We start from the raw sequence: 27,676 nt of genomic DNA on the forward strand, positions 1-27,676 counted from the left end.
ATCTTAACCATTTTACATTAGAGTTCTTTTTTTTTTTTTTTTAAGACAGAGTTTCACTTTTGTTGCCCAGGCTGGAGTACAATGGCAGGATATCAACTCACTGCAACCTCCACCTCCTGGGTTCAAGCGATTCTCCTGCCTTAGCCTCCCAAGTAGCTGGGATTACAGGCATGCACCACCACACCTGTCTAATTTTGTATTTTTAGTAGAGAAGGGGTTTCACCATGTTGGTCAGGCTGGTCTCAAATTCCTGACCTCTGGTGATCCGCCCGCCTCAGTCTCCCAAAGTGCTGGGATTACAGGCATGAGCCACCGCTCCCAGTCTCACATCAGGATTCCGAATAAGATTACAATCAATAAATATGCCATCACTAAGAACAGTGGCTAATGAGAACCCTGAAGGTTTTAAGCAGGGGAGTGACAGGGTCTCTATCTGCCATTTAGAAGGACCCCTCCAGCTGCTGAGTGGAAGATGGGTTGGAAGAGAGAGACAGGCTGGAGGCCTGGGAGGCGGCCACGGAGGAGGAAGCACGGCCAGATGCCCAGGTGGAGGGAGAAGGGTTTAGGAGGCAGAGTGAGGAGGGCAAGTTGGCAAGCAGCTGAAGAATTTGAAGGGGGGCAGAACTGGGTGGACAGGAACCTGAGGTGGGGGCCAAGGGGCCAGTAGGACAATGGGTCTTCAAAAGGCCTGTGGTCTAAGTGCAGGGGGTGAGGGTGAGGGGTGTGGAGGAGGTGACAGGAGGAGGCTATGCATTTGTCAAACCAGAAAGATGATGGGTGTGCATGAGCCCCAGTACACTCTACTATCAGGCCACTGCAGTCTGCCGGCTAATTATAGGGGAACCACTAGCAACCCACCCCAGGGGAGGGAGCAGGCTGCAGCAAGAGATTCTAAAGTCAGACTTCAAGAATGACTTCCTGAGAGTTTTGAGACCAGGGGTCAGTGAGAACTGGGCTCCAGAGAGACCCCATAGGTTGGGAGATGGGGGTGGGGGCATTGTGGAGGGAGACTGGGGAAAGGCCAGGATGCCATAACTATCTTTTTCATCCAAACTGTTGGTCATCAAGTGGAACTGAGGCTGGCTCTCAGTGCTTCCTTGTCCCTTCAGGCAGGGTTCAACCTTGGCCTCTTCAGTCCTTAGGAGACCCACGCCCTGTCCTGTGGAAGTTTCCAATCTGGGAGAATAGCTGGGTCCTGCTTTTGAGCTCCGGGGCCAGAGCACAGAGGAGATTTTTTTTTTTTTTTTTGAGACAGAGTTTCGCTGTTGTTGACCAGACTGGAGTGCAATGGCATGATCTCGGCTCACCACAACCTCCGCCGTCTGGGTTCAAGCAATTCTCCTGCCTCAGCCTCCCAAGTAGCTGGGACTACAGGCGCGCATCACCATGCCCAGCTAATTTTTGTATTTTTAGTAGAGACGGGGTTTCACCTTGTTGACCAGAATGGTCTCGATCTCTTGACCTTGTGATCCACCCGCCTCGGCCTCCCAAAGTGCTGGGATTATAGGCGTGAGCCACTGCGCCTGGCCTGATTTTTTTTTTTTTTTGAGACCAAGTCTCACTCTGTCACCAGGCTGGAGTGGAATGCTGCAATCTTGGCTCACTGTAACCTCCACCTCCCAGGTTCAAGTGATTCTCCTGCCTCAGCCTCCCAAGTAGCTGGGACTACAGGCACACACCACCATGCCCAGCCAATTTTTGTATTTTCATAGAGACGGAGTTTCACCATGTTTGTCAGATGGTCTTGATCACTTGATCTTGTGATCCGCCCACCTCAGCCTCCCAAAGTGCTGGGATTACAAGCACGAGTCAGCATGCCCAGCCAGGGAACAAAAGGAGATTTAGGCTTGAGCTGAGGTTGACCAGAATGCTCATACACCCCTCTCCCCACAAAACTGCACTCCCCCATCCTTCACCCTGCTCCTCTTGGTTACTGATAAAAGCTGCATTTAAAACCCTTGGGCATGGCCAGGCACGGTGGCTCAAAGCCTGTAATCCCAGCACTTTGGGAGGCCGAGGCGGGTGGATCACGAGGTCAAGAGATCGAGACCATCCTGGTCAACATGGTGAAACCCCGTCTCTATTAAAATTATAAAAAATTAGCTGGGCATGGTGGCACGTGCCTGTAATCCCAGCTACTCAGGAGGCTGAGGCAGGAGAATTGCCTGAACCCAGGAGGCGGAGGTTGTGGTGAGCCGAGATCATGCCATTGCACTCCAGCCTGGGTAACAACAGCGAAACTCCTTCTCAAAAAAAAAAAAAAAAAAACCTTGGGCAGGCTGGGCTCAGTGGCTCATGCCTGTAATCCGTGCAGTTTGGGAGGCCAAGGTGGGTGGATAATAAGATCAGGAGTTCGAGATCAGCCTAGCCAGCATGGTGAAACCCTGTATCTATTAAAAAAAAAAAAAAAAGAAAAAGAAAGAGAGAAAGAAAGAGAGAGAGAGAAAAGAAAGAAAGAAGAAGGAAGGAAGGAAGAAGGAAGGAAGGAAGAAGGAAGGAAGGAAGGAAGGAAGGAAGGAAGGAAGGAAGGAAGGGAAGAAGGAAGGAAAGAAAATGAAAGAAAGCCAGCCAGCCAGCCTTGGACAGGCCAGATGCATTGGCTCACATCTGTAATCCATGAACTTTGGGAGGCCAAGACAGGTGGATCACCTGAGGTCAGGAGTTTAAGACCAGCCTGGGCCAGGCGCAGTGGCTCACGCCTGTAATCCCAGCACTTTGGGAGGCCAAGGTGGGTGGATCACGGGGTCAAAAGATCGAGACCATCTTGATCAACATGGTGAAACCCTGTCTCTACTAAAAATACAAAAAATTAGCTGGGCATGGTGGCGCACGCGTGCCTGTAATCCCAGCTACTCAGGAGGCTGAGGCAGGAGAATTGCCTGAACCCAGGAGGTGGAGGTTGCGGTGAGCCGAGATCACGCCATTGCACTCCAGCCTGGGTAATGAGCGAAACTCTGTCTCAAAAAAAAAAAAAAAGACCAGCCTGGCCAACTTGGTAAAACCCCCTTCTCTACAAAAATACAAAAATTAGTCGGGCATGATGGCAGGTGCCTGTAATCCCAGCTACTCAAGAGGCTGAGGTAGGGGAATAGCTTGAACCTAGAAGGCAGAGGTTGTAGTGAATGGAGACTGCACTACTGCACTCCAGCCTGAGCCTCTCAAAAGAAAAAAAAAAACCCTTGAAGTCCTGAGAAGGAGAGGGGGTTGGGCTGGCAAGCAGCCCAGAACAGGTGAGGCTCCTGGCTTTTCCCTCCTCCCCTGCCCCATGGAAGAGATCTACAGCTCAGGCCTCTCTAATCCTTTCTTCTTCACACCCCACCCCTTGGCCCCAGGAAAGCCAGGTTCAACAGCAGGTGGCTTGCCTGGAGCCAGGACACCTAGAATCTCAGTAGCTGCACCCCCCAAGTCTCTGTGTGACCCTAGACAAGTTCCTACACCTCTCGGCCTGATATCAAGCAGGAAATTATCCTCCCCACTCATTTCTGAAGAAGAGGAAGTCTTCCTCTGGTTTGAAACACCCTTCTTCTTGGTCCCCCTTAGTTCCCTGGGGCAGTGTGAGATGCCTCCTCCTCCCTCTCAGGAACAGATGAGATTGGCCTTTCCTGTGAAGGGAGGGGTGACTCACGTGCCCCAGGCTTCCCCTCACCCTTATCACTCACCTGGATTAATCTGTGACTCATAAAGCAAGTACCGGATGTTGGGGGGGTTACCTGTAAATTTGGGGGAGGGGGTTGGCTAGCCCCCATGTGACAGGGACTGAGCAGCCCTAAGGACTCATTGACTGTAATAGGCTATATGGACCCCTTAGGCTTTTGGGTCTTGCTCTTTTCACTCAAAGTATGGAGCTGGACAAAGGAAAATAGGGTCTTCAGCTAACAGGATTCTGGGGTAGAGGAGGTTGTCAGATACCACAGCCAGAAAGGAGGACCCTTGTTGGGTTCACTAAATAGAACTACATAGAGAGGCTGAGATCAGTCAGAATAGGGGGAAACTGTATTCTAGCACTTTGGGAGGCCAAGACTGGAGGATCACTTGAGACCCGGAGTTTGAAACCAGCCTGGACAACATAGTGAGATCACTGTCTCTTTAAAAAAAAAAAAAAAAAGCTGGGCATGATGGCTCATGCCTGATCCCAGCACTTTGGAAGGCCAAGGCAGCCAGATCACCTGAGGTCGAATTTGAGACTACCCTGGTCAACATGAAACCCCATCTCTACTAAAAATACAAAAAGTTAGACAGGGGTGGTGGCAGGCACCTATAATCCCAGCTACTCAGGAGACTGAGGCATGAGAATCGCTTGAACCTGGGAGGCAGAGGTTGCAGTGAGCAGAGACCATGCCATTTAACTCCAGCCTGGGCAAGAGCAAAACTCGTCTCAAAAAAAAAAAAAAAAAGAAATTAGACCCTGGGCTTCCTGCCCACCCACCTCCCCAGTGGACCTGGAGCAGGGAGAACAGGGAGGGATGGTGCAGCACCTCAGGGTTCTAAATTCTCAGCCCTCTTCCCTTGTCACTGGGCACTAGTCAGCTGACAAAGCCATTACTGTGCCTATTTTATGGGTCGGAAGACTGATCCCAGCAAAGGTAACTGACTTGCCCAGAGCCATGTAAGTTGGCAGGGTCAGGCTGGGTTCCCACTGGGACTGGTAACTGCGCCTCTTCGAGATACCTGCTACAGTCCTGCCTGGGGGCAGACTTCACCCCCTCCCTCAAAGGGATAATCCAGAGCTGAGTTTGTGAAGGGCCTGAAGCTATAGGCAACTGACTTGGAAATGCAACAGGCCAGCAACCCCTGGGCTTCCCAGGAGCCCATGGAGGGACTGTGGACAAATAGTCCAAGGCACCAAGGGAGGAAGAGCCAAGGATGACTACGAACCATGGGGCTCCACAAGGGATGGGATTACATTTCACTCCCTGAAAATAAAGCCTGGCATGGTGATGCTTGAAGCTTAGGAATGAACAGCAGAGGGAGAGATACAGACTCCAGCTCACACAAGCAGCCAATTTATTCCCTCCCTATTCTAATTTCAACCCTGGGCTGAGCTACTCCATGGCAGTGACTAGGGGCAAGCACAGATTCACAAAGACCAACAGGTGAGCCAGAATTGGAGGCCGGAATTCCCACATGCAGCTTCTCATCTTGAGGACGGAGTTTGCTAGCCAGGCATCAAAGTTCCTCCACGGCAGGCCCCTGCATTGAGCCTGTTCCCTCACTCAGAAAATGAAGGTAAATAAAAGCACCTCAGGGCTGGGTGCGGTGGCTCAAGCCTGTAATCCCAGCACTTTGGGAGGCCGAGGCGGGTGGTCAAGAGATGGAGACCATCCTGGTCAACATGGTGAAACCCCATCTCTACTAAAAATACAAAAAAATTAGCTGGGCATGGTGGCACGTGCCTATAATCCCAGCTACTCAGGAGGCTGAGGCAGGAGAATTGCCTGAACCCAGGAGGCGGAGGTTGCGGTGAGCCGAGATTTCACCATTGCACTCCAGCCTGGGTAACAAGAGCAAAACTCCGTCTCAAATAAAATAAAGCACCTACTCCGTAGGGTTCCTGTGACTGTATGACCAAATTTCCACACGTAAGATATGTATACCACCACCTAACCCCTCCTGGCCCCTATTAGGCACTCAATAAACGTCAGCTCTATTATCTCTTAGGCTTTCTCTTTCACCATCACCACCCACTTGTTCCAGGCAGAGTTCACAAATAGATTACCTTTACTTTGTAATCTTCCAGAGTGGGCTTCCCTGCCCTCCACCTGCCTGTGCTGGATGGCCTGAGCAAAGCACTGTAATAAGTGCTAGGAAGGACATGAAGAAATCTATGTTCAAACATGTTCCCTGCCCTCAAGGAGTTTACATACAGGAAACCAGGTTAAAACTATGTAAAAGGAGGAGACAGGCCAGGAACATGGGGGAAATTAAGCAATTTAACTGTTTATTTTAAAAAGATGAGGTCTCACTATGTTGCCCAGATTGGTCTAGAACTCCTGGGTTCAAGGGAGTCTCCTGACTCCCTAAGTGTTGAGATTACAGGCATGAGCCACCACACCCAGCTGCAATTTAAATCAGGGTTCAAAACAATTTAGTTTATGCCACTGTGTGTGCCTGCCAAGCAAACTGAACACACAGTAACTGCTCTAATAGTTCAGAGGAGGGAAAGATCACCTCAGGCTCTGGGCGAGGGATAGGCTTAAGGAGGGGACTATTTGAGCTGAGTCTGGAAAAATAGCCAGAATTAGGGGAAGCAGAGAGGCTGCCAGAAAGGGGGTGCAGACCAGACTGAAAGGAGGCAGCATCCTCCTCCTCAGCCCCTGGGAGCTCTTGGGGAGCAAAACTTAGTCTCCCTCATCTCTGCAACCCCACTGCAGGTGCATAGTAGTGGCAGTTTGTGACATGAAAGGGCAAACAGCCAGGGCAGATGCAGCCAGAGGGTAACACCCAGTACTTTTTGCACCTCTCCAAGACTGGGGGACTACCAGTCCCCCGATCCCTTCACCTACCCAGCCCTTCCTGTCCTCAGTTTGTTTCCACTGTCTCCATCCTGGGAAGTGGCACCAACACAGGTGGGCATTGTGCTCCTTCACTGCAGTCTATTCATACACATATAGCCCCTTTCTACTGCTCAGTGTCAGTGGAAAGGCCACCTTTTCTCTGGGTCCCATCTAAAGGCCTGACATTGCAATGAAGGGCAGACTGAAGTCCAGGCACAAGTCCTGGCAATAGGAAAAAGACAGAGACTCTCCCAAGCACACGCCCTCTTCTCTGTTTCTAGAAGAAGACTAAGAAAGGAGAGGGAAACTGGGGGCAGGTGTTGACCCAGGGCTAATAGATTCATCCGCCTGGATGAATCTCCGGGGTTCAGTTCTTTCTCTGAGCCGGTTCCCACTCCTTTTCTAGGATCGTCAGGCCCAGGAAATGACACGGGCCACCATGCCCCTGCCCCAATGCTAGAGCATCATAGAAAAAGTTGGGGCTGGGCTTTGCTGCAGATGATTCAGCATATTCAGCTAGCAGGCCCTCCATGAAGGATCTGTGTCCAGGGAGAGTGGAGGTTGGCCCACTGACATCTTGCTCTAGAGGTCCAAAGTCCTGCTGGCCATGTCCAGCTTGCTCCAGGGCTGGGATCACACAGTCCACCTCTCACTTCGGGCCTCCACAGTCTGCACCAGGCCTTCACCCAGCACAGCAAAGTCCTCCAGGATTGCTTCTACATTGGGCACCATTACCAGCTCTCCACCTTGAAACATCACCATTCGCCCCTTTGTGCCGGAGGCCTGGGGAAATCAGAAAGAGATGAGGGTTGAGTGTCAGTGGCACACCCAGAGATACCAGTCTGGGGCAGAGCAGGTGGTGGAGATAGACACACAAGCCCATGCACTCCACACCTGACACGGGGTTGCCCATAGGGCAGACTACACACAGACATGCATGCCCACAGGGAGCCACATGCACACACTCAGGAACATGGCTGTCACCAGCCAGTGCACCTTGAAGGGCTGGGGCTGGAAGCTGGTGGGTTTCCAGAGGACACCAATCACCTCTCCACCATGCTGATCATAGAAGAAAAGGGCCAGATCCCCAAAGGCCTCCTAGAAAGGGACAGAATAGAGAAGATTACAGACAGGCACTCAAGAGCTCCTCCACAGCCTCGGCTTCACCTGAAGTCCCCTCCCCAGTGTCATTCAGCTGTTTAGGACCAACCCTGAGCTGTGTCAGATAGAGCTGAGGAGGATCGTAGCCCAGCACGGGCATCAGGGACGAGGGCCCTGGCTCACTGCGCAGGCCCCGGCAGAAGGAGGCGGCTGGTGAGTCCACGGCCTGGCGGTGCCGCGGGATATGGCGGGGAGACAGGAAAATCAGCACATCGTAAATGTCCAAGGGTGGCCGAAACACTGTCTAAGGAAATGGAGAAGGAGGGATCAGCAGGACCCACTTGATGGGGAACTGGACCAAGCCCACCTTGGTTTCCTCCTTCCCTTTCATCTGACCACCCACTATGGGCCCACATGCCCGTGTGAAGACAGAAACACTAAGACCCACAGAGGCAGCAGCTGGTGCGAAGCCCCGCAGGAGCACAGGCTAGAAACAGGAGGCCCAGATGGAGCTCAGTTTCCCCAGGCTCCGCCACCCCAGGCACCACGGCAACTTCAACCCCTCCTCTGCCAGTCTCACCAAACAAGGAGACTGGGCCTCCTGTGAGATCCCCGAACTCTGAACTTCCAAAAGACAGAATCCCCAAAGGCCCTGGAGTCACTGCTGGTCAGAAGCTTACCCTGATGTCCCCAGGCCCCCGGGGATCCATGAGCTGCTTCTCTAACACAGGCAGGGCTTCCGCTGCCAGGACCACAAGCTGCTGCAGGATCTGCGGGGTACAGACACAGACTGGAACTGACAGTGGGTCTCTCCCAGTTCAGGCTGAGCCTTTTTCCTTGGGAAAAAAACCACACATCAGGGGGCAGCTATGGGGCTGAACCTGGGCTGAGGGTCCATCCTGTGTCCACACAGAGTTTTTCCGGTCTTGGGGGGTAACAATGACCATGACGGGGAGTTGTGCCCGAGCCGCCAGGAAGCTACTGCGGATCTCCACCTGCTCCTCCACTAGAGACAAGAATGGGTGCTGGGTCAGCCTGGCCCTCCCTGGAAGACGCCTTCTACTCCCCAGGTACTCCTACAGTGCCCCCAATAGCTGCTCATCACAGGTATTTTTCAACACCCTTTACCAAGTGGCAAGGGTGACCAAAGGGACAACGAATTTGCCTCAACTGGGTGGGGCATTAATCTCCCAACCTCAGCCCAGGGGCAGATTTTTCTACTGCTCAGCACCCCTAGTGTGGTTTCCAGGCCTGCACAAGTTGAGTCTTGCCCCCGGCCCCCTCCCATGCTGGGCTTCCACACACCTGGGGAATTAGGAACCTGACACCTTGCTCTCTGCAGAGACCAGGAGTGCCTCATGTTACAACCAGAAATCACCATTCCCACCCTGCCAAGAGGTCTGAGTATCTATGCTACACTTCCTGGCTCCTTGCCCTAATACCTCTCACCTGGTATACAGGATCCCCCTTCTATTCTCCTCTTCCTTCCACAGCATCCCCCTTCCCCCGGGTAGCTTGCTTACCACCCTCATTCTGTGTCTGACAACTGAGAGCAAACCACGTCTCAATGGTCACGTTGAGACATTCGAGGCTGGGAAGGCACAGAGAAAACCTAATACTGCCAGGGAAAACCCTTGCCAGAAATCCATAAAGGGCAGTTCTTCCAGCAGTCTGACCCCAGTTCTACCACTTACCAGTGAGCTCATTGTTGAGATTGACAATAAGGGGGTTGTTCTTCCAATCAAACGTTGATACCAGGAAAAGGAATCGAAGAAAGCCAACCTGGGGGGAACTAAAGGGCTGGAGTAGGCAAAGAGTCCAGGGTCCAGTCATATATCCCCAGGCCTCCTTCAGTCTATGGTGCTCAGACCCCCTGGTGTGGATGGGGGGAGCAGGGTATCTTAGAACCCCTCCTGTCACTTGCTCAACAACCCATTCCCATGTAGACTTAAGGTATAGCATGAAGGATGATGGCTGGCCCCAAGGGAACTTCCCAGCTAGGGAAAAAGTGGAGGGAATCACCTGGGAGGGGTGAAGGGCTCAGGGTGCAGGAAAAGGGCAGCAGCCACCAGATCCAGGCTCTCGTCAGTGAACCCCTCACCAAGAAGCTGGGCACGCACCCATCGCTTGGCCAGCCGCGCCACACCAGAGAAGGCTGGGTGCTGCTGCTGCAGTCTGGGGAGAAGAGGGAGTGTCAGCAAGACTCAGGCACCCAGGGCCCAGTCTGGGTGCTAACAGGTTATATATGTAATCTCATGTTCTCTTAACAAAGGCTACAACAAATTGACCCTAGTGTTATCTCCATTTTACAGATGAGAAATATAGGAACCAGGGAGGAAAATCTGACCATAGGGTCACAGTCAGTAAGCGGCAGAGCCAGGATTCCAGAATGCTGACTCCAGAACTCATACCCCTAACTATGATACCATCTGGACCCCAGAGAGTTAGGTGGCTAGGCGAGGAGGATGGGGGCTAGAAGGGGCTAGATGGACCCCAGACAGCAAGAACCTGTGTAGGTGGCCTTACCCATGCAGGACACTGGTGAGCAGTGGCAACTGCCTTGTGTCTCTCTCAAGGCAGAGGGAGGCAGGTGTGTCTCTGAGCGAGTTCAACCCCTCTGGACTCTGCACCTCCCTCAGGATCTGGGGCTCCCGATGATAGGCCACGCGAACCCGAAACACAAATCCATCCTTTGGAAGAAGGTACGGAAAGAGAAGGCTATGTCAGCCCAGGATCCCAGGGGTACTCTGAGGCCTACGGCCCTGTTAGCTTGGTGCCCCAAGGGGTGTCTTCTTCCATGCTCTGACATCCCTGGTGCCCCGCCTCCCTGGGAACATAGCTGCCTGCACCAGCCTAACCTTGAGGACATCCGTGTGTGTGGCAGTGGCGCGGCACTGCAGACCATGCTGTTGCCTCAGCAGCTCTGCCAGGCGCAGCTGGAAGGCAGCTCGTACCCGCCGCACGGCCTCAGCATCCTGTGGCCACTGGCCACTGCCCTCCAGGTGACAAACCACTGAGGGAGAAGAGGAGTAAGAGGTTTCATACTGTGGCCTGGAGTGGGAACTATCCCTCCCACTTCCTCCCAAGGACCCTCTTACCAGGCATGGGCTCCACATAGGCTGGACAGGGCTTATCAGGCCGGGGCAACAGTGAGGACCTCTCTCGCAGAGGCTCATAGAAGGAGGAGGCTGGTCGGACTGGAGTTGGTGGGAATACCTGTGGAAGAAGGCAGGCTGAGGAAGGGGCCTGGGACTGAGAGGGAGTGCCCAGAGTCGGGAGTTGGAACAGTAGAATACTGGGTGACCAGAGGAGAGGTGGGGCCACCAAGCAGAAAGGTCACCTGCCCTGTGGCAACTCACCTCTGTGTAGCGCAGCACTGGATGAGCTCCCTGAACAGCAGACACAGTCAGTGGGAGACCCTCCAGTCCCCACAGTAGGCGACTGAGGTCATCGTAGCAACGTACTGCCACTGCCAGGGCTTCCTCGCCTGTGCTGGAGGTCTGAGAGGGAGAAGACGGTCAGGAGGCTGGACCCTGGGAAAGGCCAGCACCACCTGGATTCTGTCCCAGCTCAGGCGGCAGCAGAGCCAGCACCGCCACCTGCTGGACATGCCAGGAAGTGCAAGCTGGCTAAAACAGAAAGGACTCTCCCTGCAGATTACTCTACAATCACTAGCTTTGACCCTGAGACCCTTACCTCTTTCAGGCCTTGGATAAGTGCATCCAGGGGACCCCCCACATAGTGAATACAGGTTTCTGGGATGTCGGCATGGCTGAAAAAGAGGCACAGACACAGTGAGAAAATGTGGGGCTATGTTCTCACTCATCTGCCTGGGCCATCCCCCAGAAAAGGCTCCCCAGCCCACACTGCCTCCTGGAATCCAGATGCTAACACTCACAGTGCCAAGAGGTGGGTGACCACCTGGTGGGGAATAAGGCGCTTCTGGGACATAGAGGCTGCCTCCCAGACCACAGCTTCCCGGATGGCTCCATCCTGGAAACGCCGAAGCTCCGAGCGGGATCCCCAGAACTGGCGGAATTCAGCAGCCTGAGGAGGCAAGGGTGGTAGCAGCACTGGAGAAGGAAGGGCTCTGTGGACCCTCCCCAACAGGCTTCAGTCCAGGTCCCGTGGGGACGAGCTGCCCCGCTCCTTCCAGTGTATAAGCTGGGGTCCCTCACCTCAGGCTGGTCTGCCTCTGGACCCAGCTCAAGGATGCTGGTCAGTCCCTCAGGCCGGAGGAGGAGTCCCAGGGTCAGGGTTCCAGAGTCTTTATGCTTTGGTGGATCTTGGCTGATGTCCCACTGCAGAATTTCAAAAGGCTGAGCTCAGTCCCTGAATCTTCCAGCCTGGCCTGGAAACCTATGTACTGGCCAGCTAGAAACACCTAGTTAGAGGAATGTCCTTTGTGTCTCTTGGGACCCTGGATACAGCCCCACTCAGACCCAAACTCCCCAACCTACACCACCTCACCTCCGGGACTGGGGGCCGAGAGTGAGCCAGCAGGTGCATCCGTGTCCCCAGGCCCTGCTCCAGGAGGGTGGTCAGGGGGCCCAAAGCAGCTGAGACATAGTCCCCACCATTGTCCTGCAACTCTGGCCAGAGCTTCAGCCGGTGGCATGCTGCCTGCAGGCGACTCAGTGGACGAAGACTGGAGGGGTACAGAGGGCCAAAGAGGGGGAATCAGGTTGCTGGTCCCTAGTACCATCTCCTCCCTCAACAATCTGAGTCCCTATCTAAAGACCTTTGCCCCACCCCAAAGAGACAGGACCCGCCAACATACCCTGTCACCCCTAAACTCACTGCAGGACGTGGTCAAAAGCCCGGATCATGGGTTTGGGGGTCATCAACAGCAGCTGGAACCCGTCATCAGCTTTGCTGTCCAGCAACATCATAGACAGCCGTGCCTCATGCTGCACCTGGAGCCACGGAGTAAAAAGAGACCATCCCTGTGCCCTTCATTGATCCAAGGGCTTAGACCAGGAGACATGCCCTGAATTTAACTCTTTGAACAGGAGTTTCTAGGGTTCTGGTACTTGCAAAATGGACAGAGTCTAGGCTGGAACATCAGGGGACTGGGAGCCCATGGGTACCTGGTGGTAAGTAGAGGCAGTGATATCAGCACAGAGGTTGAGGCGGCCTGAGGAGTCCAGGAAGACAACGGAGAAGGCCTGGTGGAAGTCAGCCAGGGCCGGCTTGGGAGGTGTAGAGAGAAGCAGGTCAGCATTGGCACCTTACTTTTGGACCTCCTGGCATAGACCTGGCCCTTCCCCAACTCACCAAAGAGGGATCTGAGCTGAGACATAAACTGATCCCGTTGACTGTCAGGTCTGTAGTGGCTAAAGTGAACCACAAGTGTATCAGAAGGTATCTCCCTCTGGGGACCCAGCCCTAGTGACACCCTCCCTCAGCTGCTTCAGTTTGCTCATCTGTCTGATGGCAAGAAACCAAAAGACCCCTGCTGGGATGAAAGGATTCCGGGAGGAGTGGAGCCCAAGGCCTTTCCCCACCTAGTTGCCTTACCCAGAAACTGCAAGACACTTCTCAGGACCTGGTAGCCACTCATGGTGGTATGGATCTTGCGTGTAGACACAAGGAAGACAACCAGCATGGAGACAACAAACCCAGTAAGCCCACCCTGGCCCTGAAAGAGACAGAGGGAGAGGCCTGAGGTCAGAACCTGCCCATCACGCATGTGGTCAGGCAGGGAGGCTGGGCACCCCCAACTCACCTTGTCCAGCTCCCGCTGCCGCAGCCAGACCTTCAGAAGTGCCACACCGTCCTTCAGGCCCTGAGCTGAACCCAGCATGGTTGACAGGAGCTGCAAATGGGACTCGAGAGCTGTATCCTGCAGGACCCATGTGTTGTAGTGGGGGGTAGGGGGCTCTGGGCTACCTGTGGGAAGAAAAGGGAAACCATGAGAGGAAAAGTCCCCACACCTCCACCCTCCACCTCCACCTCGACACCAGAGCCTGCTCACCATCCCCTGCAGGACTCTGCCCTCGGTACCAGGCAGAGCGCACATTGTTCTTGGTTGGCAGCAGGCGGCATGGACGGAAGAAGTCAGGTGGAGGGCACGGATGCAGACGTACAGTGACCAGGTGCTCATCCTTCCCTGGCAGAGATGGGGGTCCTGAGACTCTGCAGAAGCCCTTGGAGCCAAAGCGTTCCCCATCTTGTCCTCCCTTACTTGAGGCCTCTGTGCCTCCTCCTCCAAATTTACCACCCCATGCTGTGCCCTCAACCCAGTGTGTCTCAGTCTCACCACGTGGCCGCAGCAACAGTGAGGGTTTCAGGTGGCAGCCATTGGTGTAGGAGAAGCGAACACTGCCAAAGAGGGGGTCCTGGGCCAGGTGGTGAGCCAAGTGGGCCAGGTAGAGGGCACGCTTGCGGAAGTAGCGCTGGTTCAACCCGTCCTTGTCCTGTAGGATTTCCTGGAAGGGCCGGGGAGAAGAGAAGGCCAGGCACATAAGTGCTTGTGGAGCTGCAGGCCAAGATGAAGCCAAAGTGAGAGTGCCAGGCTCCTCTGCTGACAGAAGCGCCTGAGACATAGTTAGCAACACTAGGCCCACATCTCAGATCAGGAGGGCAAAGCTCCAGAAGGACAGCAACTGGCCAAGGAATCTAAGCCGCCCTCAGGATGCTTGCAATGGTCCACTCTTCTGATTTAGAATTCAGACATCGATCCCCTGGCAAATGGCAGATAAGAAAGAGGGATCCAGGGATTTGTAGATAGTCAGGTGGTGGGCCCCTATTCCCTAAACCCTTGACCTTACCCTGGGCATGGTCAGTGCCACATCCACATTGACGTCTGGCCTGATGCAGGTGCCTAGAAGGTAGCTGCCCACAACAACAACCTGGGCTGGGGGCAGGAAGCGGAAACAGCCCTTCACAGCATAGGGCAGTTGGTGGAGGGGTACTCGAACCCCAGCTGGGAGCCATGACTGGTCAGTGAGCTGTGGGGGCAGAGATGAGGATACATATTGATTCAACTGACTTCCTCACACGTAGCCTTTATGTCTAGAAGACATCTTAACACATCAGTATGTTTGAAACCAAACTCCCATATGTCTTCCCTGCTAAGACAACTCCATATGACTTTCCCAAGCCAAAAACACTTAAACCACCTTATCTCTGTTAAGAATACCCATTTTACTACCAAAATGTATTTGGAAATGGACTTCTCTAAAAATAAATTTTTTTTTTTCATTATAAGACAAAAATGTAATGAAAATTGGACAGTGAGTATTTATAATCCACAGGGCTAAATAGTTACAGTGGAGTAGGAATTTAAAATACAATAGATGCTGGAGTAAATGTTACATATTATCAGCATCTGATTCATCTTCTTCCTTCAGAGACCCCTTAGCATATTTTTTTTTTCTTTTTTTTTTTTTGAGACAGAGTTTCGCTCGTTACCCAGGCTGGAGTGCAATGGTGTGATCTCGGCTCACGGCAACCTCCACCTCCTGGGCTCAGGCAATTCTCCTGCCTCAGCCTCCTGAGTAGCTGAGATTACAGGCACACGCCACCATGCCCGGCTAATTTTTTGTATTTTTAGTAGAGACGGGGTTTCACCATGTTGACCAGGATGGTCTCGATCTGTTGACCTCGTGATCCACCCGCCTCAGCCTCCCAAAAGTGCTGGGATTCCAGGCTTGAGCCACCGCGCCCGGCCTCCTTAGCATATTTCTCTGCTTCTTCCCTTATATCTTTTGGAACAATTTCATGCCTTCCATTAGTTAATTCACCAACCCAGCTGAGTTCTAGTTCAAAAGCTTTATCCTTAACTTTATCATGTACTATGTAAATTATTTTTGCAACTTCTTTAACAATATCACGGCAGGTCATTTCTTTCATCTGAAGCTTCTCTATTTCCGTCTTTGCAGCTTGCCTGGCTTTGCCAATGGCACAACCCCAATAACTGTATGAAACACCTGATGGGTCAGTCATGCAGAGCTGCACACCGTCATTCACACTGCAAGACCCTAACATGAAACTGCAGCCCAAAGGTCTAACAGCATGCGCATACATGGCCACTCTGTCTGCAAGTGGAATGTTGTAGCCAAAGTTAGATCTAAAGTTGGAAGCTTCTTCTCTTGCTATATCTGCTAAAGAACGAGCATCTGCCAACAAACCTGCTACTGCCATTCCAACATGCCGATCAACATTAAAAAGTTGTTTGTTGGAACCTTCTTCATAAAGTTTAGAAAGGACTAATATTTCTACCCCAAAGACAACAGCATCTTTACATCTGATTCCAATAGCTGTACTACTATTTTCCACAGCCTTCATAGCATATTCAATTTGAAAAACTCTTCCGTCAAGAGAGAATGTAAAGGCTGACAGGTCATACCCGGTGACGATGGAGCTCATCGTGCTAAACCCACAAAATTTTTTTAAAAAGAGAGAAAAAGAAAAAAAAATCAGGCAGGGCGCGGTGGCTCATGCCTGTAATCCCAGCATTTGGGAGGCCAAGGCAGGCAGATCACAAGATCAGGAGTTCAAGACCAGACTGGCCAATATGATGAAACCCCGTCTCTACTAAAAAATACAAGTTAGCTGGACATGGTGGCTTGTGCCTGTAATCTCAGCTACTTGGAAGGCTGAGGTAGGAGAATTGCTTGAACCAGGATCCGGGAGGCAGAGGTTGCAGTGAGCCAAGATCACACCACTGCACTCCAGCCTGGGCTACAGAGCAAGACTCCATCTCAAAAAAAAAAAAAAAAGACAGTGACTCACACTTGTAATCCCAGCACTTTGGGAGGCTGAGGTAGGTGGCTCACCTAAGGTCAGACCAGCCTGACCAACATGGGGAAACCCCATCTCTACTAAAAATACAAAATTAGCCAGGTGTGGTGGCGTGTGCCTGTAATCCCAGCTATTCGGAAGGCCAACCCAGGAGATGGAGGATGTGGTGAGCAGAGATCATGCCATTGCACTGTAGCCTGGGCAACAAGAACGAGACTCCATCTCAAAAAAAAAAAAAAAAAGAAATGAATCGCCTCTCTACTTTCCACCCTAGTTTCAGCCACCGTTTCTCAGTGCCTATATTAGTTCCTAACTCTCACCGTTGTCCCTCTCCATTCTACTTTTGACACAACAGCCAGAGTAAACTTTTCTAAAACTAAACTTCTTAAGGCTGGAAAAGTGAAGTTGTTTTTTTTTTTTGAGACGGAGTTTCCCTCTTGTTACCCAGCCTCCACCTCCTGGGTTCAGGCAATTCTCCTGCCTCAGCCTCCTGAGTAGCCGGGATTACAGGCACGTGCCACCATGCCCAGCTAATTGTTTGTATTTTTAGTAGAGACAGGATTTCACCATGTTGCCCAGGATGGTCTCGATCTCTTGACCTCGTGATCCACCCACCTCGGCCTCCCAAAGTGCTGGGATTACAGGCTTGAGCCACTGCGCCTGGCTGAAAAGTGAACCTTTAAAAGTTAGAGGGCATCACTGCTCTGCAAAATAAAACCCAGTAGTGGCTCCCCATCTCATCCAGAGCAACAGCCAAAGTCCTTATTTTGGGATACAATTCCCTGCATGATATGCTACTTTTCCCCATCACCTTTTTAAACTCATCTCCTTCTATCTTTCTCATTCATTCCAAGGAATGTACCTGGAACATTCCTGCCTTTGTACTGGCTGTCCCCCTTCCTGGAATGCTCTTATTCCCTTAGATATCTATATAGCTGACTCACCTTCTTCAAGTCTTTACACAAAAGTCACTTCAGTAAGGCCTACTTTGTGAACACGTAAACTTATAAACCACTCCCATCCTCCAATATGCCCAATCCCGACCTTGCTTGTCCTAGTTTTTCCTTTTTCCAGTGTTTACCACATTCTAACACTGCCATTTAGTTTACCTGTCATACTTATTATCTATTATATATAACCTCAACATTAGAGCATAGGCTATTTTGTTTACTGATATATCGTAAGAACACAAACACTACAAGGCATGTACTTGCTAAATGAATACACAGATGACCACGCTCCCAGCTAAGCTTCCTTGCCTTGAGAATGAGCTCCCTGCACCCCTACCCTTAAAGAGAGTAACAACAAGGCCCCTGCTGGAGTCACCCTCACAGTACTTAGTATATACTGAGGCAGTCAGGGCATCCTAGAGGAAATGGAACCTGGCAGGGTGGGCCCTCATGGGCTTCCCAGTTTTCCAGGCCACCTGCTTACCTCTGTCTCAGGGACTGAGGGCACCCTCATGACCCGCTGGTTGACCTCCCGTAGGAAGGCATCAATCCGATCCTTCTTCTTCTCTGACAGCCTTACTTCCTTTAGTAGCTCCTCTACCTGTAAGAGAGGTTGGAAGAGGCCTGGAGCGGTGGCTCACGCCTATAATCCCAGCACTTTGGGAGGCCAAGGCAGGTGGATCACGAGGTCAAGAGATCAAGACCATCCTGGTCAACAAGGTGAAACCCCGTCTCTACTAAAAATACAAAAATTAGCTGGGCATGGTGGTGCGCGCCTGTAGTCCCAGCTACTCGGGAGGCTGAGGCAGGAGAATTGCTTGAATCCAGAAGGTGGAGGTTACAGTCAGCGGAGATCATGCCATTGCACTCCAATCTGGGTAACAACAGCAAAACTCCGTCTCAAAAAAAAAAAAAAAAGACAGAGGGTGGAAGATAGTCCATAAGCCTCAGGGTCCCAGGTACTCCCCTCTAATCCAAGCCCCAGACACTCAACAGTACCTGTAAACGAAGCAAGCTGGAGTGGAACAAGATCTCAGTCTCCCGAAGGCGATTAAGCTCCTCATTGGTAGGCTCCTTGTACAGTTCTGCCCGGCTGAGCTTCACTGGCTGCAGGAGGCCCTTCACAGGAGGCTCAGCCAGTGTACGCTTTCTAGAGGATGCCTTTTTCCCCTCTTTGCCTTTGCCTTCCAGGGTTGGTTCCATCACCTATGGCCAGAGAGGGAGAAGCCCATGTGAGGTCATAGGTATGAAGCATCTGCTGCCTAAAGTGCGATCATGACAGGTTGTGAGTAAAGTCTTCACCTGTTCCTGGTCCCTCTTTTGAATAGGAGTCAGATTTTGTAAAACTCAGGAGAATCATTACTTGGAGGAACACCACTGAGTGCTGAACTGAAAATTCCTTGAGTTAAGAGCTCTCGTGTCTACCTGATACCACAAGCATGGAGCTGTTTGGAACTGGTAGGAATAGAAGCTGACTGGGCCCAGGCCAGACGCCATGGCTCACGCCTGTAATCCCAACACTTTGGGACGCTGAGGTAGGCGGATCAGCTGAGGTCAGGAGTTCGAAATCAGCCTGGGCAACGTGGGGAAACCCCATCTCTATTAAAAATATAAAAATTAGCCGGGTGTGGTGGTATATGCCTGTAATCTCGGCTACTCAGGAGGTCGAGGCAGGAGAATCACTTGAACCTGGGAGGCGGAGGCTGCAGTGACCTAAGATTGTGCCACTGTACTCCAGCCTGAGCAACAGAGCAAGACTGTCTCAAAAAAAAAAAAAAAAAAAAGAGGCTGGGCACAGTGGCTCATGCCTGTAATCCCAGCACTTTGGGAGGCCTAGGCAGGCGGATCAGAAGGTCAGGAGATCGAGACCATACTAGCCAACATGGTGAAATACAGTCTTTAAAAAACAAAAGAAGCTGACTGGGCTCTGTCCTAAGTAATGGCCAAGCCACTTGTATTTTCAGGTAGTTTCTTCTTCTGCTGATATAGGCCTGGGACGCCTCAAATATCTTTTCCATTCTCTCTCTAACCAAATCCCACCAGATTCCACCTCCTCTATTATACCCCAACTGCCTCAGTATATACTAAGTACTCATTGATGGAAGGAGCTAGAACGGACTGGACCCCAGAGGATACATTTAGTAAGTCATTAAATCCTTACAATTATTCCTGAAGACACTTAAAGTCTCACTACTCACTCGAGGTTCCACAACTGGTACACACGTACTATGAGCAGGCTTCAAAGGCAAGCATGCAGGATCCCAAACTTTTCCCCTGCAGCCGTGGGCCCATCCCCTCTACGATCCCTCTCACCCAAGAAAGCCTTACTGGAGTGCTCCAGGAGAAGCACCGTATGCCCTCCGCTACAGCGGGCAGCACAGAACTGGACACAAGTTCTGTAGAGGAAGGAAAATGCGCTTATCCTCAAGGAGGACCCAGGAAAGGAAACGACCCAAGTATGGGTCTCTTCAACTATGAGGTGCAGAGCTCAAGAAGGGAGCAGAGGCTCTACTGGCTTCACTGCTTCTGTCCAAATACTGCCAGGTTCCATTCCCCCTAGCAAGCCCTGTCTCAGTGCCACAGGCTGAGAATGGGCCGCCCGCATGGCCTTCACCCGCAAGCTGTCAGGACCCGCCATCTCGGGCCCTGCAGCCAAGGGAGCGCACATTGAGCCTCTGTTCCTCCCAGATGGTTCAACCCACCTCGGGCCCTCCAGTCGCTCCGCGCAGCTGCTTTCCAGCTGGCGCCGGATCCATCACTCGCGACCCAGGACTCTCCCACAATTGAGATTCAAGCTGGATCTATAGAGCAGCTTCCCACGTGGGCGGAAATTCCAAACTCCAGGCCCGAAGTCCCGCGGACCCCATATCCTCAGGACACCACCCACTCCAGAGCTATTGGATTATCCCTCGACTACTCGCTTGCCATTGGCCTGTCAGTCTCCAGGACCGCCCATTAAGGGAGGGGCCAAACTGATTTCTCTGATTTACGGCCTCTTCGCGACGCTAGACCGGAAGCCTGTCGGTAGCTAGGTTGTTGCTTTTCTTTTTTCCGTCGGCTTCCTTCGCTTGAGTCCAAACGGGTTGTTTACAGCAGTTATTCCTCCCTTTTTCTTTATTTACTACACCTTGTCAGTTAACAAATCTTGTCAGTTCTACCTCCAAAATATACCTTGAATTTATTCATTTTTCTCTGTCATTGCCGCCAGGTTTAGTCCGTCACATCATCTTTGTTCCCAGATTATTGTTATGGCTTTTCTCCAGTTTTTACTTATTACTTAGCTTATTACAATTTCAAATAATTTACTTATCTTTATTTTTTTTTAGCAGAGTCTCGCTCTGTCGCCCAGGCTGGAGTGCAGTGGCACGATCTCAGCCTGCAACCTCCGCCTCCCGGGTTCAAGCGATTCTCGTGCCTCAGTCTCCCAAGTAGCTGGGATTACAGGCGGGTGCCATCACACCCGGCTAGGCTAATTTTTTTTTTTTTTTTTTTTCCCTGAGCGGAGTTTTGCTCTTGTTGCCCAGGCTGGAGTGCTATGACGATCTCAGCCCACCGCAACCTACGCCTCCCAGGTTCAAGTGATTCTCCTGCCTCAGCCTCCAGAGTAGCTGGGATTACAGATATGCACCACCACGCCTGACTAATTTTGTATTTTTAGTAGAGACAGGTACACACCTCGCCTGGCTAATTTTTTGTATTTTAGTACAGACAGTTTTACCCTGTTGCCTAGGCTGGTCTTGAACTCCAAGCTCAGGCAAGCCGCCCACCTCAGCCTCAGCCTTCCAAATAGCTGGAACTACAGGCATGTGCCACCATGCCCAGCTAATTTTTGTATTTTTAGTAGAGACAGGTTTTCACTATGTTGGCCAGGATGGTCTCGAACTCCTAACCTCAGGTGATCCTCCCACCTTTGCCTCCCAAAGTGCTGGGACTACAGGCGTCAACCACCAAGCCTGACCCCCATCATTTTTCTTGCTACTCCACCCCTTGCTCCTTGAGCTCCAGCAACATCAGCCTTCTTTCAGTTCCTTCATTGTATTAAGTTCTTTCTCACCTCCAGGACTTCACCCAAGCTGTTTGTTCCACTTGGAATGTGCTTTCTTGGCTTATTCTACTTTTCATCTTTCATCCCTCAGCATAAATATCACCTCTGGACTCAAATCATCCTCTCACCCCAGCTTCCTGGCTAGCTGGGACCACAGGCATGCACCACCATACCCAACTAATTTGTAAAGACAGGGTTTCACCATGCTGCTCAGGCTGGCCTCTAACTCTTGGACTCAAGTTATCTGCTCATCCTTGGCCTCCCAAAGTGCTAGGATTACAGGCTTGAGCCACTGCACCCAGCCAATGTCTTAACTAAATGCCTAAAATACATTTTCTAAACATATTTAGATATGCTATATACTTTCTTTTCTCCCCCAACCCCTTTTTTTTGTGAGACGGAGTCTTGCTCTGTCACCCAGGCACACCATCTTGTCTCACTGCAACCTCTGTCTCCCAAGTTCAAGTTTCTCCTGCCACAGCCTCCAGAGTAGCTGGGCTTATAGGCACACGCTACCACATCTGGCTAATTTTTGCATTTTTAGTAGAGACGAGGTTTCACTTTGTTGGCCAGGCTGGTCTTGAAACCCTGACCTCAAGTGATCTGCTCATCCTGGCCTCCCAAAATGCTGGGATTACAGGTGTGAGCCACTGCACCCAGGCTAATATGTTTTCTTTCTCTCTCTCTCTTTTTTTTTTTTTTGAGATTGAGTTTCACTCTTGTTACCCAGGCTGGAGTGCCTGAACGCCTCCTGGGTTCAGGCAATTCTCCTGCCTCAGCTCCTGAGTAGCTGGGATTACAGGCACACGCCACCATGCCCAGCTAATTTTTTGTATTTTTAGTAGAGACAGGGTTTCACCATGTTGACCAGAATGGTCTCAATCTCTTGACCTCGTGATCCACCCGCCTCGGCCTCCCAAAGTGGTGGGATTACAGGCTTGAGCCACCGCGCCCGGCCAATTTTTTAATATTTGGTAGCAGTCTTGACCTCATAGCCTCAAGCAATCCTCCCACATGAGCCTCCCAAAGCACTGGGATTACAAGCATGAGTCACTTGCTTAGCCCAGTTGTCTCTTTTTGCCCTTGACTGTGAACACATGAAAACAGGACCAAGCAGCCGTACATGGTGGCTCATGCCTGTAATCCCAGCACTGGGAGGCCACAGTGGGCGGATCACCTGAGGTCGGCAGTTAAAGACCAGCCTGCGTGACATAATGAGACCTGGTCTCTACAAAAAAATAAATAATTAGCTGGACTTGGTGTTGGACACCTGTGATACTAGCTACTAGGGGTGCTGAGGTGGGAGGATTGCTAACGCCCAGGAGGTTGCGGCTGCTCTAAGACAATATTGAACCACTGTGCTTCAGGGCAACAGAGCGAGACCCTGTCTCAAAAATAAATAAATAAATATAAAAGTATTTTGTTCCTGACTAGCTGCCTTACCCATTATCTTCATGCTCCTGGAAGTTGAGATACAAAAAACAAGGTATAGGCTGGGTGTGGTGGCTCACACCTGTAATCCCAGCACTTTGTGAGGCTGAGGTACAGATCACTTGAGCTCAGGAGTTCAAGACCAGCCTGACAAACATTGTGAAACCCATCTCTATTAAAAATACAACGTTGGTGCTCGTTTTGGCAGCACATATACTAAAATTGGAACGATACAAAGAAGATTAGCATGGCCCCTGCTCAAGGATGACACACAAAGTCGTGAAGCATTCTATAAAATTATTTGTAAATTAAAAATTTTTTTTAAAAGAAAAAAAAAAAATACCTTACCCATTATTTTGGCCGAGTACAGTGGCTCACGCCTGTAATCCCAGCCCTTTGGGAGGCTAAGGCGGGTGGGTTATGAGGTCAAGAGATCGAAACCATCCTGGCCAACATGGTGAAACCCCGTCTCTACTAAAAATACAAAAACTGGGTGTGGTGGCGCACACCTATAGTCCTGGCTACCTGTGAGGCTGAGGCAGGAGAATTGCTTGAACCCAGGAAGTGGAGGTTGTGGTGAGCTGAGATCACGCCACTGCACTCCAGCCTGGCAACAGAGCAAGGCTCCCCCTCAAACAAACAAACAAACAAAGAAAAACAAAATTAGCTGGGTGTGGTGGCACATCATGCCTGTAATCCCAGCTACTCAGAGGCTGAGGCAGAGGAATCACCTGAACCGGGAGGCGGAGGTTGCAATGAGCTGAGATGGCGCCATTGCACTCCAGCCTGGACAACAAGAGCGAAACTTAGCCTCAAAAAAAAAAAGTATAGCCAATTTATAGTTTGTTATTTTAATGTAAATTTTTGGTAAACAACTTGGAAACTGCCTCTTCTTTTTTATTTTTTGTTTGTTTGAGAAAGAGTCTCATTCTGTCGCCAGGCTGGAGTGCAATGGCGAGATCTTGGCTCACTACAACCTCCAACTCCCTGGTTCAAGGGATTCTCCTGCCTTAGCCTCCTGAGTAGCTGGGACTACAGGCGTGAGCCACCACACCCAGCTAATTTTTGTAGTTTTTTAGTAGAGACAAGGTTTCACCATGTTGGCCAGGATGGTCTTGATCTCTTGGCCTCGTGATCCGCCCGCCTCAGCCTCCCAAAGTGCTGGGATTACAGGCGTGAGCCACCATGCCCAGCTGACTTTAAAAACTCACTTGTGCTGGGCACGGTGGCTCATGCCCAAAATCCCAGCACTTTGGGAGGCCCATGGGCAGATCACCTGAGGTCAGGACTTCAAAACCAGCCTGGCCAGCATGATGAACCTCGTCTCTACTAAAAATACAAAAAATTAGTCACACGTGGTGGTGGATACCTGTAATCCCAGCTACTTGGGAGTCTGCAACAGGAGAATCACTTGAACCCAGGAGGTGGAGGTTGTAGTGAGCCAAGATTGCACCATTGTACTCCAGCCTTGGCGACAAGACTGTTTAAAAAAAGAGCAAGACTGTTTTAAAAAAAAAAACAACCTCAACTGGGCACTGTGGCTCACGCCTGTAATCCCAGCACTTTGGGAGGCTGAGACAGGCAGATCACGAGGTCAGGAGTTTGAGACCGGCCTGGCCAATATAATGAAACCCCGTCTCTACTAAAAATACAAAAATTAGCTGGGCATGGTGACAGGTGCCTGTAATCCGAGCTACTCAGGAGGCTGAGGCAGGCGAATGGTTTGAACCTCGGAGGCAGAAGTTGCAGTGAGCAGAGATGGAGCCATTGCACTCCAGCCTGGGCGACAGGGTGAGACTCCGTCTCAAAAACAAAAACAATCTTAAAAAACCTCACTTGTTAGCCGGACATGGTGGCTCACACCTGTGATTTGAGCTGTTTGGAAGGCTGAAGCAGGAGCTGAAAGAGTTCAAGACTAGCCTGGGCAACACAGCAAGAACAAATAAATAAATAAAAAGTTCAAAAAAAGCCAAAAACATTTGTCATGTTGGGGGCAGTGGTGTGTCCCTGTAATCCCAGCTACTCAGAAGACTAAGACAGGAAGATTTTTTTTTAAAGAGGTTGGGTTTCACTATGTTGCTCAAACTGGTCTTGAACTCCTGGGCTCAAGCCATCCACCTGCCTTGGCCTCCCAAAGTGTTGGAATTGCAGGTGTGAGCCACCACACTCAGCCTCAGGAAGAGCTCTGGAACCCAGGAGTTAAAGACCAGCCTGGGAGCCAGGTGCAGTGGCTCATGCCTGTAATCCCAGCACTTTGGGAGGCTGAGGTGGGTAGATGGCTTGAGCCCAGGAGTTTGAGATTAGCCTGGGCAAAGAGTAAGACTTTGTCTCTATTTAAATAAAATTGTAACAAATAAACAAACAAAAAAACAGCCTGGGCAACATAGCAAGACCTTCATCTGAATAAAAATAATAAATAAACAAACACACTTGTATGCTACTAATTAGAACATATATGCAGGGTAACTGAAATCTATGCTCCTGGGTTGTGGGTCTCAAGTTTGGCCCAAGTAAATTCTACTTATATTAATTTTGCCTCAGTTTTTTCCTTTAGGTTGACAATAGCATGCTGGTTAACAGCAGTCACGCTGACATGTGATGGCTAAGGTCAACCCAGGTTCTGCCATTTATTAACTGAGTGAACTCAGGTAACTTTTTTTTTTTTTTTTTTTGAGATGGAGTCTCACTCTGTTACCCAGGCTGGAGTGCAGTGGTGCAATCTTGGCTCACTGCAACCTCCACCTCCAAGGTTCAATCAATTTTTCTGTTTTAGTCTCTCAAGTAGCTGGGATTACAGGTGTGCATAACCATGCCCAACTAATTTTTGTATTTTTAGTAGAGATAGGGTTTCACCATGTTGGTCAGCTGGGATTACAGGTGTAAGCCACCACACCTGGCTAACTCAGATGACTTTTAAACTGTTCTGTTCTAAGCCTTAGTTTAATTATAAAACGAATATTCTAATAATGACCATGCCATAGATTCTTGTGCAGATTAAATAAGATGCTATATGTAAAGAGCCTGTCAAATAGTGATGTTTGGCAAACGTTAGCTATTAATTTTATTTATTTAGTTAGCTATTTTTCCTTGAGACAGGGTCTCCGTTGCCCAAGCTGGAGTGCAGTGGTATGATCTCAGCTCACTGCAACCTCTGCCTCCCCAGGTTCAAGCGATTCTCCTGCCTCAGCCTCCCAAGTAGCAGTGATTATAGGTGCATGCCACCATGCTCAGCTAGTTTTTGTATTTTTTTAGTAGAGACGGGTTTTCATCATGTTGGGCAGGTTGTTCTCAAACTCATCAATTGATCCTCCCACCTCAGCCTACCAAAATGCTGAAATAACTTAAGGCATGAGCCACTGTGCCTAGAGGCACTTCTTAAAATGAGTATCTTTCTTTCAAAACGAAAATATATAGAAATCTTGGTAAAATAGGAGGGCGCGATGGCTCAGGCCTGTAATCCCAGCACTTTGGGAGGCTGAGGCGGGTGGATCACGAAGTCAAGAGATTGATACCATCCTGGTCAACATGGTGAAACCCCGTCTCTACTAAAAATACAAAAAATTAGCTGAGCATGGTGGCACGTGCCTGTAATCCCAGCTACTCAGGAGGCTGAGGCAGGAGAATTGCCTGAACCCAGGAGGCGGAGGTTTCGGTGAGCCGAGATCGCGCCATTGCACTCCAGCCTGGGTAACAAGAGCGAAACTCCGCCTCAAAAAAAAAGAATATTACCTGACAGTTTTGTGTCTCTGTCTTATAGTTGAGTTGATCCTGTAGAAAATTTTTATGGAATTCAATTTCATTATTTAAAGTAGTTTTTCTATGAACCAGCTGTGGTCTGTAACTTGACAGTGTTAATACCAAAGAACAATACCTTACTCATGGTTCATATAGTCAACAAAGATATGACTTAACTCTAAAGATTGTTAAGATTGTTATTTTACAGTATAGTCTTTTTTTTTCTCTTTTCTTTTTTTGCAGTTTATGAGATCTGAGTCTTTTTTTTTTTAAGGCTCCACTCTTGTTTCCCAGGCTGAAGTACAGTGGTACAGTACACTGCACCATCTGCCTCTTGGGATCATTCTCCTGCCTCAGGCTCCCGAGTAGCTGGGATTACAGGCACATAACACCACCCAGCTAATTTTGTATTTTTACACATTTTTGTTTTGTTTTGAATCTTGCTAGCGCCCAGGCTGGAGTGCAGTGGCACAATCTGGACTCACTGCAACCTCCACCTTCCAGGTTCAAGTGATTCTCCCACCTCAGGCTCCCAAGTAGCTGGGATTACAGGGCCAATGTTTGTAGAGATGGGGTTTTACCATGCTGGCCAGGCTGCAAACTCCTGACCTCAGATGATCCACCCACCTCGGCCTCCCAAAGTGCTGGGATTACAGGCACGAGCCGCCATGCCCACCCAGTGTATTCTTAAACATTACTGTTGAGCCATAGGACAATGGTGGACTTTGAATATTTGCACATCTATAGTAAAATGCAATGCTACCTTCATTTTTTGTTGGTATGCTAAAGAAAATTTTTAGGCTGGGCCGGGTGGCTCACGCCTATAATCCCAGCACTTTGGGAGGCCGAGGCGGATGGATCACAAGGTCAAGAGATCCAGACCATCCTGGTCAACAAGGTGAAACCCTGTCTCTACTAAAAATACAAAAATTAGCTGGGCATGGTGGTACGCACCTGTAGTCCCAGCTACTCGGGAGGCTGAGGCAGGAGAATTGCTTGAACCCAGGAGGCGGAGGTTGCGGTGAGCCAAGATCGTGCCATTGCACTCCAGTCTGGTTAACAACGTGAAACTCCGTCTCAAAAAAAAAAAAAAAAAGAAAAATTTTTAAGCATCTCATAGTAATAGTAATAGTAATGTATTAATATTAGCTTTTAAAAAAATTGGTTTGTGT

At 50.4% G+C, this 27,676-nt stretch overlaps 1 protein-coding gene, 1 non-coding gene and 1 pseudogene across 5 annotated transcripts; 1 reads left to right on the top strand and 2 right to left on the bottom strand.

Annotated features, from left to right (window-relative positions):
* Positions 1 to 5,912: 5,912 nt before the first annotated feature.
* NOL6 (nucleolar protein 6) lies at positions 5,913 to 27,552 on the bottom strand. 3 transcript variants are annotated; one of them, XM_054257147.2, is made up of 26 exons: positions 27,459 to 27,552; positions 18,293 to 18,499; positions 17,778 to 17,894; positions 14,369 to 14,548; positions 13,858 to 14,026; positions 13,573 to 13,707; positions 13,324 to 13,487; positions 13,116 to 13,236; positions 12,873 to 12,931; positions 12,686 to 12,787; positions 12,396 to 12,511; positions 12,066 to 12,243; positions 11,774 to 11,896; positions 11,494 to 11,642; positions 11,292 to 11,367; positions 10,955 to 11,095; positions 10,694 to 10,811; positions 10,454 to 10,608; positions 10,122 to 10,285; positions 9,618 to 9,770; positions 9,290 to 9,387; positions 8,477 to 8,601; positions 8,276 to 8,365; positions 7,705 to 7,899; positions 7,491 to 7,592; positions 5,913 to 7,277 (listed from the first exon to the last, which is right to left on the bottom strand). In XM_054257147.2, the coding sequence occupies exons 2-26, from the start codon at positions 18,494 to 18,496 to the stop codon at positions 7,128 to 7,130; spliced, it is 3,384 nt and encodes a 1,127-aa protein (XP_054113122.2). In that variant the 5' UTR covers positions 18,497 to 18,499; positions 27,459 to 27,552; the 3' UTR covers positions 5,913 to 7,127. The 3 variants fall into 3 exon arrangements, 2 of the variants coding, with proteins under 2 accessions (XP_054113122.2, XP_035163840.3); XM_035307949.3 differs by lacking the exon at positions 27,459 to 27,552 and adding an exon at positions 19,996 to 20,128; XR_004745761.3 differs by lacking the exons at positions 8,477 to 8,601; positions 27,459 to 27,552 and adding an exon at positions 19,996 to 20,128 and having other exon boundaries at positions 8,276 to 8,431.
* Positions 15,093 to 15,981, bottom strand: LOC100388032 (proteasome subunit alpha type-3 pseudogene; annotated as a pseudogene). The gene has a single exon (XR_013534936.1). The product of XR_013534936.1 is annotated as a proteasome subunit alpha type-3 pseudogene (transcript).
* Positions 22,962 to 23,068, top strand: LOC118148063 (U6 spliceosomal RNA). The gene has a single exon (XR_004734844.1). It is a non-coding gene; the product is annotated as a U6 spliceosomal RNA (small nuclear RNA).
* Positions 27,553 to 27,676: the final 124 nt, after the last annotated feature.

Source organism: Callithrix jacchus, chromosome 1, assembly GCF_049354715.1.
Source record: "Callithrix jacchus isolate 240 chromosome 1, calJac240_pri, whole genome shotgun sequence".
Lineage (NCBI taxonomy): Eukaryota > Metazoa > Chordata > Mammalia > Primates > Cebidae > Callithrix > Callithrix jacchus.